This window comes from Bos taurus, chromosome 29 (genome assembly GCF_002263795.3).
Source record: "Bos taurus isolate L1 Dominette 01449 registration number 42190680 breed Hereford chromosome 29, ARS-UCD2.0, whole genome shotgun sequence".
Classification (NCBI taxonomy): Eukaryota; Metazoa; Chordata; class Mammalia; order Artiodactyla; family Bovidae; genus Bos; species Bos taurus.
In genome coordinates this window covers 47,321,775-47,334,530 of record NC_037356.1, presented here as the reverse complement: position 1 = coordinate 47,334,530, position 12,756 = coordinate 47,321,775, and the positions used below count along the sequence as shown (strand labels likewise).

The 12,756-nt window shown below is 56.9% G+C and overlaps 1 protein-coding gene across 10 annotated transcripts in view; it reads right to left on the bottom strand.

The window, feature by feature from the left end:
- Positions 1-12,756, bottom strand: part of ANO1 (anoctamin 1) — a 189,774-nt gene that overhangs the window by 23,964 nt on the left and 153,054 nt on the right. For 4 of the 10 annotated variants that reach the window (XM_059882961.1, XM_059882962.1, XM_059882965.1 and 1 more), the window contains 7 exons: positions 10,487-10,569; positions 8,103-8,114; positions 7,428-7,499; positions 5,092-5,169; positions 4,058-4,132; positions 630-831; positions 367-478 (listed from right to left, as the gene is read on the bottom strand). In XM_059882961.1, the coding sequence (XP_059738944.1) occupies positions 367-478; positions 630-831; positions 4,058-4,132; positions 5,092-5,169; positions 7,428-7,499; positions 8,103-8,114; positions 10,487-10,569 (634 nt within the window). The remainder of the gene's footprint in view (positions 1-366; positions 479-629; positions 832-4,057; positions 4,133-5,091; positions 5,170-7,427; positions 7,500-8,102; positions 8,115-10,486; positions 10,570-12,756) is intronic. The other 6 variants (XM_024987202.2, XM_024987204.2, XM_024987205.2 and 3 more) reach the window with 3 other exon arrangements.

The window sequence follows — 12,756 nt, the reverse complement described above, 5'->3', positions numbered from 1 at the left end:
TCCAGAGGGTCAGGGTGTGGGGTTCACTCCACCACTGGCCCAGAACACCAGTGGCTGCCCTTTCATACCTTCTCTGGCAGCCCTCACCTCCCTGGTGTGGGAGCCCCTGGAACTGGCTGCCTGGAGCCCCTGCTGTCTGGAGTCCCCAGCGCCTGGGGTCCCTCTCCCCAGGGTCCCTGCCCCCTGGGGGCCCTGCAGGAGCCAGGCCTCTGCCCGTCCGCAGCAGCAGCTGGAGCTCACTGACTGCTCTGCCTTGGGCCTGGGTGCCTCCTGCCTGTGGGGAAATGGGGGCAGGAAGCCTTCTATTGGATGGGGAGGCGCGAGCTGGGGAAGGCGGTGTGTCTGAGTCACCAAAGCAGCCCCTACCGGCCTTTGAAGAAAGCCACGTAGAAGATGGGTGTGTAGGAGTTGACGAACTTGAGCAGGAAAGCCTTGAAGATCAGCCTCTCCTCAAAGCTCTTCTCCGTCTTTGGAACCTCTAGAGGGAGTGAGATGCAAGCCGCTGAACCACTGCCCTGGTCCAGGCAGGTCACTTCACTCGGCCGTCAGAGGGGCTGAGCGACCAGCCCAGGGCCCCATGGCAGGCGACATGCAGCCGCCTGGCTCCGGGGCTCGGCCGGGGCACTCACCTATCTTGGTGAGCCATCTGGCTATGCAGCCGTACACCTCGTCCAGGAGAATGATGACCACCAGGTTGATGATGACCGCGGTGGCTGTGACCGTGACCCGGATGTTGGACCGCACGGACGGGGAGGAGTTCATGGCCAAGGCGGCGGCCGTGGAGATTCTGTAGATGATGACGCCAAGGACAATGGCAAAGGTCACGGCGATCTGTGGGGGGAGGAGGGGACACCGTCGGCTGGACCACACCCTCCGGCTCCCTGGGCCCTGCTGTCCCCGACCTGGGAGTGCTTCAGCTTCAAAACAATGACAGGCGTTTCTTGTCACCCACCAGATGCCAGGGGCTTTACCGGTGTTAATGTCACAGATGAGTGAGGGGCCAGATTCTGTTTTCTAGAAGAGGAGACTGATGTTCAAAAAGGTTGGATAACCAGGCCGGGTCACCCAGCACACGAGCTGGGGCTTTCCTGGCGGGTCCACCAAGCCTGGAGTGCATGGCTCTGTGGCTGCCTGCTGTGAGAGCCATGACTGCCTTGCCCACTGTCCCCAACAGGACACAGGACGGCTGCAACTCCAGTAACTGGCTTGTGTGCTGGCAGGCTGACTCTGGGGTAGACTTCACCCCCAGCCTGGGTGACCCTGAGTGGAAGCAGTGATGTTCTCGATGCTGTTGTGGGAGGCAGGTGGGGCATGTGGTGGTCTGGTCTCCCTGGCAGTGCTGCAGGCCTGCCTGGGTCAGATGGATGGGGTCCCTTCTCCTGATCTCCCCAGGAGACCCCCACACCCCTCCAGCTCATCCCCTGTCTTCCCAAACCCACTGTTGCCCCAGAACATTCCCTAAAGCTTGGACTGGCAGCTGCTTGAGAGACAAGGGTGGGCACTGGCTAGGATGATGCATCTGTTCTGCATGGAGCTGTCTGCCTGCCTGCCTGGGCTCCTCTTCCTTATCCTCAAAAGCCCTGACTCACCTGGGAAGACCCTGTCCGCACCCTGTCCTGCCCTAAGGGTGAGGATGACTGAGGATTCCAGTCCTGAGGTGGCCCTGAGGGTGGAGGGTGGCTGTGCAGGGCCGTCGCCCTAGCCCGACTCGCCATGCCCTCTGTGTGCCCTGGTCCCTGCGTCTCACAGAGGTCACCTTCATGGAGGGTGTGCAGGGGACCTGCCCTTGCCCAGACGGCCCCTCGCAGCTCCCGGGACAGCCCTGGAGGGCAGGGGCTGCGCTGTGTGCCTCTAGGATGCAGCTTGGCAGGGGTCTGCCTGCTTCACCCCAGAGGAAGGCCGCAGTGATGGGGATCTCAGGGTGCTCCTATTTTAAATTTCTGGCTGGTGACTCCGCTGCTGCCCACGCCTGTGGGCGACTGAATGGCGACCACACCCTCCCAGGGAACGTCCGTGCCCCACACCACACCCCGAAGAATGGGCTGCACTGTGGTGAGGTGTGGGTACCACTTCTGCCAGCTCCCGGAATGAGGGTTTTCCTGGGAAAGTCCCGTGCCCCTGCCAAGAGGCCCCACCCCACCCCAGGGGAAGGCATCGCCCTGGGCTTGGAGACGCCCCTCCTGCCTTATGTGGAGGTGTAGACGGGGCACTGGGCCTGCAGAGACTCAGCAAGGTGCCCCCTTTCCCTGCTGGTGCACCCCCCCATGACCACCCTGGGTGCAATGTCCGCTCTGGAAGGAAAGGGCCTCAGGGCCGGGGTTTCGACGCAGTATTCACATGGGCACCTTCAGGACCAGGAGCATGGGGGCACCTGGTAGGTGCTCAGCTGCTATTTGTTCAGAGAATGAAGCTCCTGTGCTCAGGACAAGACTGATTTATCTGTGATGGGGACTGCAGTCCCTCAAGGTCTGCTGGTTCCCTCCCCACTATCCTGCCTTTGCTGGGAATAACACTGGCCCATTTCCCAGTCTCTGTGCAGACAGGGCTGGCCAGCATAATGCAGGCAGAGGTGTGGGCAGGCCCTGTGGGAAAGCACTTTCAAAGAGGGGCTGCCTCCACTGGCATCCATCTCCTTCCCCTTTCTCCTGCCTGGAGGGTGGAGGTGATGTTGGAGGTGGAGCAGCCATGTTGTGACCAAGAGGATTCAGGCACAGACCAGAGAAGTCAGTGCCTGCTGGAATCATGAAAGTGCTGGACCAGCCCTCCAGTGCCTGCACCTTGATTCTTATGTGAGAAACTCAAAACTCCCTGAAGACTATTCACAGAAGTGGCATGTAACCTGAGGGCTCCTGTCCAAACTTGCCGTTGTGCAGAAGGGCCCACAGCCTCCCACCTCCTCCATCCCTGTGCTGGGCCTTCTGATTCTTCTCTGCCAGGAGGGGCTGAACCTTGGCGCCTGAGTCCCATTTCCTGTACCCCATCCTCTGCTGGGGAGCTCTGGCGATGCTGTGGGCAGGGCCCACATTGTCCGAGGTTGCCCCTCAGCGCCACTCATGTGTGCCTGGGTCATGTGTCCCAGGGCTGGGCCCACTGCCACTGGAGTCATCTACAGACCCAGGAGCCCTCCCTGCAGTGGCTGCACGGTCCTGGGGGTCCCCACTAGGGATTTCTTTATATCGGCGATGTCCTTAACTGTGTGCAAGATTGTGAGAGGAAGCAGAGTCCTCACTCTGCTTCCAACTACTCAGCTTAGGGCCTCAGCTGCCGCCCCCGACACCCAATGGAAAAACAAGCCCATCTGCATGTCTCCAAGTTCATGGACAACAGCGAGAGCCTCAGGGTGGATGGCCAGCCTGGCATGTGGCCTGCGGAGAGGGTGAGACCTCCGGCCTCTGCATCCTCACCAGCAGGTGGGGGGACAGGCGGGTGTGAGCCCCTCAGGCCACTGGGCACAGCCCAACCCTCAGTCCACAGGGGCCATAAGGGCCCCCCACAAGGTCTGGGGCTAAGACCCTAACCTAAAGTTCCAGGGCTGGATGAGGGGATGGTCATTTCTACAGTGACCACAGCTGGCACTGACCTGTTGGGGAGCATGGGCTGAGGCCTTCCAGGGACGTGGCCCAATCATCTGGGCGTTAAAACCTCCAAGAGAGCCAGCCGTGGTGTCACTGATTTATTCAAACCCACAGGGTCTGGATGAATCCAGCATCACAGACCCGTCCTGACTCTTGTCCTGTCTCTGTGTTATTCATTTCGTGGCCTTCTTTAAACCCCCCCCCTGTTTTGTCTTAAATAATACCTGTGAACTCCTGGGTGTGAATGACAAGTTACCTACATGTGTCACTCTCAGAACAAAAGATGTGTGTCAGGGACCATCCCCCAGGTGTAGGGAGCCCCCGGGGGTCACTACAGAACCCTGGCCCCTTCCCATTTTAGGGTGGAATCTCCCCACCCAGCCTGGCCTGGGATGAAGACAACTGCCACATGGACGGCTGACCCCATCCAGGTAAATGCCGCCTGCCTTGGTACACAGCTCCCTCGGCCTCCCAGGACTCACCATGAAGATGATAGACACCAAATTGGTGAAGTAGGCAGGGAACCGGTCTCTCCAGGTCAGCTTCACCTTGTCTGTCTACAAGACGAAACAGGGCTGGGTCAGCAGTGGGGACCATCCTGGTGGACAGGTGTGTGTGTGCACGCGCACGTGTGTGTGTGTGTGGGCGTGAACAACGTGGACCACAGAAACACGGTGGGAAAACACACAACCCCTGCAGGTGATGAATGAATGCAAACATCCAGGCTTTATCCCTGATGAAAGGATGCTATGAAATGACAGGAATAATAGTTGTCTACAAATGTGAGTCTTCTCTGTACAAGGCGTGATGGCGCCAGAGGCTTTTCTAAATGAGACGCTCAGACCCCCCCGCCACCCCCATCCGGGAGAAGCCCGGCCTCCGTCTCCTGGATGAAAGTCTCATCTGCACGGCGAGAAGATCTAAGCTATTTTCCTCCGCCACCCAGACCATAATAGTTATTTTCCTTTGCAGAGCAAGTTGAGACAAGCCACCAGCACTACGAGTTCAAACGCTGCCCGCCGCATAGCAACGGCGGTCGGTGGGGACACACAGCCCCAAAGGCTCTGGCGCAGGGACTGCAGGGTCTGGAGGGACTAAAGTAGATGCTTTTCACTAACCTGGGATGTTTCTAGAATGGGGTGGATCTTTAACGCCAAAAAAAAAAAAAAAAAACGCATGGATGAGGTCAAAGAATGCTGGCAGGTCTGACCCCCGAGGCCACGCATTCCAGGGAGGGTGGCATGCATGTTAATGAGACCAGGGACCGCTGGCAGGCAGCTGTGGCAGGCACGATTCACAAGCCCCAGAGACAGCCGAGCTCCCGCCCATGACCCCACGGTGGCCATGCAGAGACACCTCGACACATCACAGCCCGAGGGTGCGGAGGAAGGCAAAGGAGCGTGGATGTGGATGTTAACACGGTAATACAGCAGTCGAGAGTCGGCTGAGGAGACAATGAACTTTGGTTCATCTGCACACACTGAAGACGCACGACGCCCGATGACACGACATGTACCAATTTCACCCCCGCCATGGCGGTCTTAACCCTCTGCCTCCACTTGTTTGTGGGCTCCTCCGGAAGGTGCCGGCGCTTCTGGGGCGGGTGGAGGGAACAAGAGAGCACCGTGGGGTGAGACCGCGGCCCAGGCCCCCGTCGCCCCCTGGGGAAGCCAGCGCCTCCCTGGCTGTGTGGCTGCTGGGGCTGAGTCAGGCTCTGGGCATCTTAAACCCATCGGAGACAGCAGAGACCCACATTTTAAAAGAGCGCGTGCATGCTAAGTCACTTCAGTCATGACCCACTCTGTGACCCTATGGACTGCAGCCCGCCAGGCTCCTCCATCCAAAGGCTTCTCCAGGCAAGAACACTAGAGTGGATTGCCGTGTCCTCCGCCAGGGGATTTTCCCAAGCCAGGGATCGAACCCGCGTCTCCTGCATTGACAGGTGGGTTCTCTCCCACTAGTGCCACCTGGGAAGCCCATTCTAAAAGAGAGGCTGCAGTGAGGTAATGGAAACAGCCTGGAAGGTTGGCGGGTTCCGTGGGGCCCCCTCGCCAGACGGCGGCCATAGTTCAGATGGTGCGTCTTATGCAGACGCGGGTTACCCTGCGCATTTGACACTGACGTGCAGGAAGCCACACTCAGCATCCTAACACCCATGAAAGGGGGGATCTCTTATTTCCCCCCTAAACGAATTTGGTGCCATAGCCAGGGCAAAAATTAAAACCATAAAGTTGGGAGACAGTGAAACGGTGGGAAAAAATCAAGGGTGTGGCCCCCTGGAGGCCTTCAGGGCCTGAGGTCACCATCGGAGGCCGGTGAAAATGAACCCCAACCTTTGCTGCTCTTGTGGTCAGAGAGCTCGGGTCTAAGCCAAGGAGCCAGGTGACGGGGAATCTGGGCGGTGTTCCCGGCACGGTGAAGAGCTTGGGTTTGGGGGAGCCCCTGACTTCAGTGGATGTGACGCAGGCCACTGAGCCCCTTTTCCCTTAGGAAGGGGTGCAACCTCATCCTTGCTCACACTAGGAGGGGCCGCCTAGTGGGGCCACCCCAACTGTGGGGTGGGCTGCCTGGGGGTGCAGATGGCACACCTCAGGTTGGGCATGGTGGCCCTCAGCGGGGGCCTGGGGGCTCAGAGAAGCAGCACCCATGCCTCTCCCTTTAGAAGGGGAGCCACAGCCTGGGGAGAGGGCACTGACGGAGCCGTGGGGTCAAAGGAACAGGGCAGCTGCTCCAAAGGCAATGGGCATGCGATGGGCAGACGTTCCAATGGGTTAAATGAAAAGACGGTCTCCTCATCATGGTGAAGGCTCACGCTTTTGTGGTTATTCGCACCCCCGGTCCCGCTTGGAGTTCAAGGATGTGCATCCACTTTCTGGCTGGGGGGGCTGAGCTGGGCTCTCTCTGTGCTATGGGAACTGGGGGGTCTGCACACATTTGCCCACCCCTACGGGGGGATTGTGGTAACTGGGACCCCTGGCCCCGCTGTACCAGCAGACTGTCCACGGAACACAATGGCAAGAAAAGACAAGGGCAGGGGTTTTCACTGGTCGCTCCCAGAGGCCAAGGAACACCAGGATCTGGAAAGACCACTCTGCCCTTGTTCCCGTCCCTGCAACGACTGACCTTCCAGCCTCAGAGAGAGGTTGACAAGGGCCTGGGGACTCTTGCCCCATGTCATATATAAAAAAAAAAACCTCCAATAAAAAAAATAACCAAGCATCCCTAGAGGGTTGTGAGAATGTGACTGTGAACATGACTGCCAAGTTAAACGAGAGGTTCTGGGGAGAAAGGAAGGCATTTATGATATATTAAGAGAAGGTGGCGGCCTCAAGAGGATCAGAAAAACAGTTCTCTTTCTCATTCTCATCCTCTATGCGTGAGGCAAGGAACTGGCCATCCACTCAGGGGCCCTGATGGGGAAAACCCTTCCATCCATTAGTCAATGCAAAGCATGAGGGTTGGACACGACCATCCAGAGCAAGAAAAGCTGCAAAACCACTTGGTTTTCATGATGTTGAGGTGTTGGCTGAGGTTTGAGGTCACCCTCAGGACAGAAGGGGGAGGCTGACCTCTGGCAGGGTGTGACAAATTCCCCACAGCCCCCGCCTGTTTTTTATAAATAAAGTTTTATTGGAACACGGCCAGACACATTTCACCTGTTGTCTATGGTCATTCTCCTCCTACAATGGCAGAGTCGCTATGAAAGAGGTTGGGAGGGTCTAAACATTTACTCTCTGCCCCTATCTGGGGGCTGCTCCCTCCATCTACACAGCATGTGCTGACCCCTGGCATGTAATGTTGATGGACAGACGTTTGACTACTGGGAAAGCCAACTGGCAGCGGCCACCGTACCTCTTTGTTTTTGGATTCTTTCCTAAGAGACTTCTCCAGAACTCGGGCTTCATATTCAGCTCTGGGATGGTCCTGTGAAAGAAACCAAGTCAGCGAGGAGTCTTGTGAACTGCGAGTCTGAGACCCTTAACAGGAGCATGTGTGGCAAATTCACCCCTGGCATTCCCTCGGGGTACCCACTGGGGCCAGTTCCTAGCTGGCTGTTTGTACCATTTCCCACTCAGAGCTCCCTGCATGAGGTTCATCCGGGTCTCTCCCCCTTGTTGGGAAGCCCAGCCCACTGGGAAGGCCACAGAGTCAGGCTCCGTGGTCTTGGAGGCGGGTCAGTCTGCGCCGGCCTGCAGCCTGTCCTGCAGCCCACTCTGAACACCCAGCCGTGAACTGGCCCCTGGGGACATCCCATCAGGAGCCACGGGGTCGGAAGAGACGGCGGTTAAGTGTCAGCAAGCGTGGGCAGACCAGAGGCGCCGGGCCTCAGGGGAGCCCAGAGCAGGTCAGCGAAGGGCACTGGAACAGAAGAACGGGGGTTAAGAGAGACCCGGAGGTGGGGGAGGAAGCAGAGACCCCTGCCCGCCGTGGAAGAGGTGCGGGGAACCGCTCAGCAGAAACGGACAGAGCAGGTGTGCCAGAAGGTCCCTCTCCCAGGAGACAGACAAGTGACAAAAAATTCCAAACCTTGACAGCCTCCTTCCAGGAACCAGAAATGGAAAACAAAACAAAAAGACTTCATTACTTGTGTTTTTTTTTTTTTTTTTTTTTTTAAGAAAAAAGTCCTCTTAGAGGTGATATTCTTAAAAAACTGGGGTGAAGGCAAATGGACATGGGTGGACAAGGAGAGCTTGCCAAAGGCTGATGCTACCCTAGGGTGACTGCGTGTGTTACTGTTTCTGCAGATGGAATGTTCTAGGTGATTTCTGACCGTGTGCTTGGCTGAACTGTCTTAGACTCAGGGGAGGAGACTCAGGCCAGATGGCTGGGCACAGCCTTCCTTCTGCTCCGAGAGTAGACACCTGGGGTTCACATCATGGAGGGGCTAGCCCTCTGTCTCAGGTGACCAGCCCCAGAAGAGGCCCTACCCAGTGTGGGGGGCTCACTCTCGGGGAGTCATTCACGTCCCCTGGGGCCCACGTCCAGCGCTCTGATCACTACCCCACTAGTGCCTGAGTCATCAGGGTGAAGACTTCATGGGACAGGTTCCCAACAGGTTGAACTGTCCCAACCCCAAGGACATCATGAAAAGGACATTCTCAGTCTATCCCAAAGTAGTAAGATGACACCAACCCTATTTGAATCTATTGAATCTGCTCTGGCAGACAGCTGACTCGGGGCCCACCACGGGGGGATGGAGCACCCGTCCCATGCCTATCTCTGCACCTAAGGAGACACATGTCTCTCTGGTCGCATCAGCCTTGGTCCTGCCATTTGTGAAACAGGACAACAAGACCCGCTGCCGGAAGAGGTTGAACCTGGAGGCGGGAGACCAGCTGGGGGCACTCAAAGCTGCTGGACCCCGCTCAAAGTGCTCTGATCTGCTGACCTACCGAGACCCCCTCAAACTCTACTCTTCCACCCCTGTTTGTGAGGACATGAGGCACAGAAATGTTAAGCAACTTGCCCCAGGTCACACAGCAAGGGCAATGCTGAAACAGGACAACCTGGTCCTGGAGGTCGTCTTGGCACCACGAAGCTGGTGCCTCTTCCAGCAAACTAGCACCCGTGTCTGTTGACAGTACAGTCAGCTCAGAACCCACACAGCTACACAGCTGACTGAAGAGTGATCCACCAGCTCAGTCCTGGAGGTAGCACGTGTGTGGGGACATATAATAAGTGAAGTCGCTCAGTTTTGTCTGACTCTTTGCAACCCCATGGACTGTAGCCTGCCAGACTCCTCCGTCCATGGGATTTTCCTGGAAAGGATACTGGAGTGGGTTGCCATTTCCTTCTCCAAGTGATTTTCCTGACCCAGGAATCAAACCAGAGTCTCCCACACTGCAGGCAGACTCTCTACCATCTGAGCCACCAAAGAGGCCTAATATATGTGAAGTGAAGTCGCTCAGTCGTGTCCAACTCTTTGCGACCCCGTGGACTGTACCCTACCAGGCTCCTCTGTCCATGAGATTTTCCAGGCAATAGTACTGGAGTGGATTGCCATTTCCTTCTCCAGGGGACCTTCCCAACCCAGGGATTGAACCCGGGTCTCCTGCCTTGTAGACAGATGCTTTACCGTCTGAGCCACAGGGAAGTCCAATATATAATACTAGGGATATATTAATATATAATATAATAATAGGGATATTTAAAGAGATGACGAAAGAGGCTTTCACATTACAATGAAAATGCACGAGTGGTTTCTCTTTAAAAGAGCTGAGCAAAAGATTCCGTAACACGAAGCCACGGTCAGCGTGGCCAAACCTAACGGCTCTCCTGTTTGGGGGATCTTGTTCCTTTTTATTCCCTCTCATCCCACAGGGACTCTGCTGGAGCTGGCAATTCAGGATGGGGCAGCAGCAAAGCGTCTCCTGAGCAACCCCGGGGAAGGGGGTTCACCCACCACCTCAGTGGCTGTTCAACTCGGAATGCCCCTCTCCTGGCGCACAAAGATGCCCAGCACATGGCTTCCCTCTGTTAGTGAAGGATCAGCCTCACATCTCAGCCACGCCTGACTGCAGGCTGGCAGCTGGCTCTGGGGATCGCAGGTTTGGCACCAGGGTGAAGGCTCATGGCCGCTTCTGGGGACTCAACCTCGTGGGTGGTGGCCACCCCCTCCCCAGACCCGTGGTGCAGCCCCCAGACTGGATGAGATCAGTGTGGTGAGCCTTGGCCTGCGTCCCCGACCACATTTCTGGGTGGTGTGTCCGTGTGAGCATGGAGATTTAAAACACTAGAGCGGACACTGAGCAGTCACCCTGGCAACCGCGGGGGATTCAGACATCAGGGACATGAACTGAGAAACAGGCAGGGAGCAGCCTCGCCTGGACTTTACGACCTAGTGGGTCCCCCCCGAAAGGGATGGGGTGGGGTGGGGGAGGACACGGGGCGCAGCTGCTAAGCCCACTCACCTCCTCCTCCTCGAAGCCTGTGAGGTCCCACCGGTAATTGAGCCGCATCTGTTTCCGCTTCCAGTGCTCCATGAAGGTGGCAGCTAAGGGCAGAGAGGAGAACCAGGCGGTTAGGGGCTCAGAAGCCCCGTGACACCGGGTGACATGAGAGCATTCTCCTCTCCTGTACCATTTGAGAGTGAGGGCAACGAGTGCTGGGCCAGTATTAAACTGTTCAGTTCTCCCGCTGACTCTAAAGGCCGGGACGGTCTATCGCTCATTTTACAGATGATAAAAATGCAGGTACAGGGAGTCTGAGTCCCGGGCAAGGTTACAGTGCCAGCCGGCGAGGGGCCTGGGCAGGATGGTCTCAGAACTTGTGTTCTTACCCATCCCGCTCCATCGCTCTTGGGGACCGTAAGTCACAGGAGGGGGTCCTGAGATCAGAAAGAGTGAAGGGTGAGCCAAGGCCATTCACTCAAGCTTCTAACAGGTGTTCTGCCTGTGGAACTGTGCTCCTAGGTGCCACGTCCTGCTTGATATTCCCAACAGAGTACGCACAGTTCAAATGCCACCTCCTCCAGGAAGCCTCTAATCAATTCCCTCAGTGACAGGAAAAAACCAGCTCCTCCTGGGACCTTTCATGCTCATGGTGCCCATGCCACCTTCCATTATAATCCCTGTCCCATGGCCTGTGGCCTCTCTGGGGTGTGGGGGCAGGGACGGGGTCTCGTTCTCCGGGTCCTCCACAGAAAGCCCAGTGTCTGGCACGAAAAAGTGCCTCACGGGAGCTCACTGAACACACAAAGGGCTCCTGAGAGCCACACCTGCCAATGCGGACACCACGGACTGAATCGTCATCACTGATGCTTCCACCCAACACAGGAAGGGCAGCAGAGTCTGGGTGTTGCACGAATGATACAAGTGACCGTAAAGGTAACCAGAGCTCTGGATTCTTGAGCTGTTATGTGGTAGGCGCTGTTCAAAGAGCTAACACGTGAAGTATTCAGTTCAGTGTAGTCGCTCAGTCATGTCTGACTCTTTGCGACCCCATGGACTGCAGCACGCCAGGCTTCCCAGAGTTTGCGCAGATTCATGTCTATTGAGTCGATGATGCCATCCAAGTGTCTTGGCATTAATCTCATTTAAATCTCACAGTAATCTTTGGAGGGAGGTGCTATAACGTACCGCCTTTTACAGATGAGGAAACTGAAGCTCAGAGGAATTAAATGACCTGTATGATGAATGGTGGTGTCGAGACAGAAATGCAGCGAGAACTTCAGTGCAAATTCCCTGGTGTCATTCTTCACTAGGAAAGAATGCAGGCTTTGGACCTGGCAATAAATGGGCCTGAATCTGACTCATTTCCTGGTTCAGAGAACGTGCCGCCCATCAAGGTGAGGTGAGAACAGTTTTGCACACATCTGCACATAATGGGTGCACGTCAAGTATCAGCTACCACCCCAGCCAGGAGACAGGAACCTCTTAGGTCTTTTGGACTGGGGTAATTTCATCCTGGGACTTGGCCACATAGATAGCAGAGGAGCTGAGACAACAAGCAGGGGATGGTGAGACCACCCAGAGATTAGCAACTGCAAGAAGCTGCTGCCAATTTAGGGGCGGCGGGACAATGGGAGCTGGTGTTACCAGGGCCAGACACTGGAGCTACCCAGAAGAAGCCAGGATCACGGAGGGAGTTAGAACCACCAAGGGAAGGCAAAGCCTCTGCCAGAGATGTTCCTGGAAGCATGGAGAGAGAAGGAGAAATACCCTGGTTTCTCCCTTCCTCAGGACTTCGGATCCCCATCGGGGCCTCCCATTGGCCGACAGCCTTCCAGGCAACGGGACAGCAAGGGAGCCTGGGAAATGTAGTTCCCTGAGACACAAGCGCTCTCTCAGCAGAGGCATCGTGGTGGCGGGGACTCTGGGAGGAAGCATGTGGCCGGTGGGGCAGGCCCATCGGCAGCCTCCTGAGAAGGAAGGTGTGAGGATGTCTCCTTCCGCCTCTCAGTGTGTCCTTGGCTCACTGCAGTGGAGGGCCCTGGTCGGGGCCCATTCCCATACCCCCTCCAGTTCTGGAAGGCCTGCCTCTCCTTCACTGTTTTGACAGCTGTGTCCCTCTGGCTTCTGCCTGCGCATGGCAAGGCCTCCTTTGCGACCTCGGGCTGAGTGGGGGAGGAGGGCTGGCTCTCTGCTCAGCGGGGAGCTGGCCCGGTTATATCCCCCGCCTCTGCCCTCCCCATGCCTCCCCGTTCCCAGGCTCACTGACCCACACCTCTGCCTCCTAGACC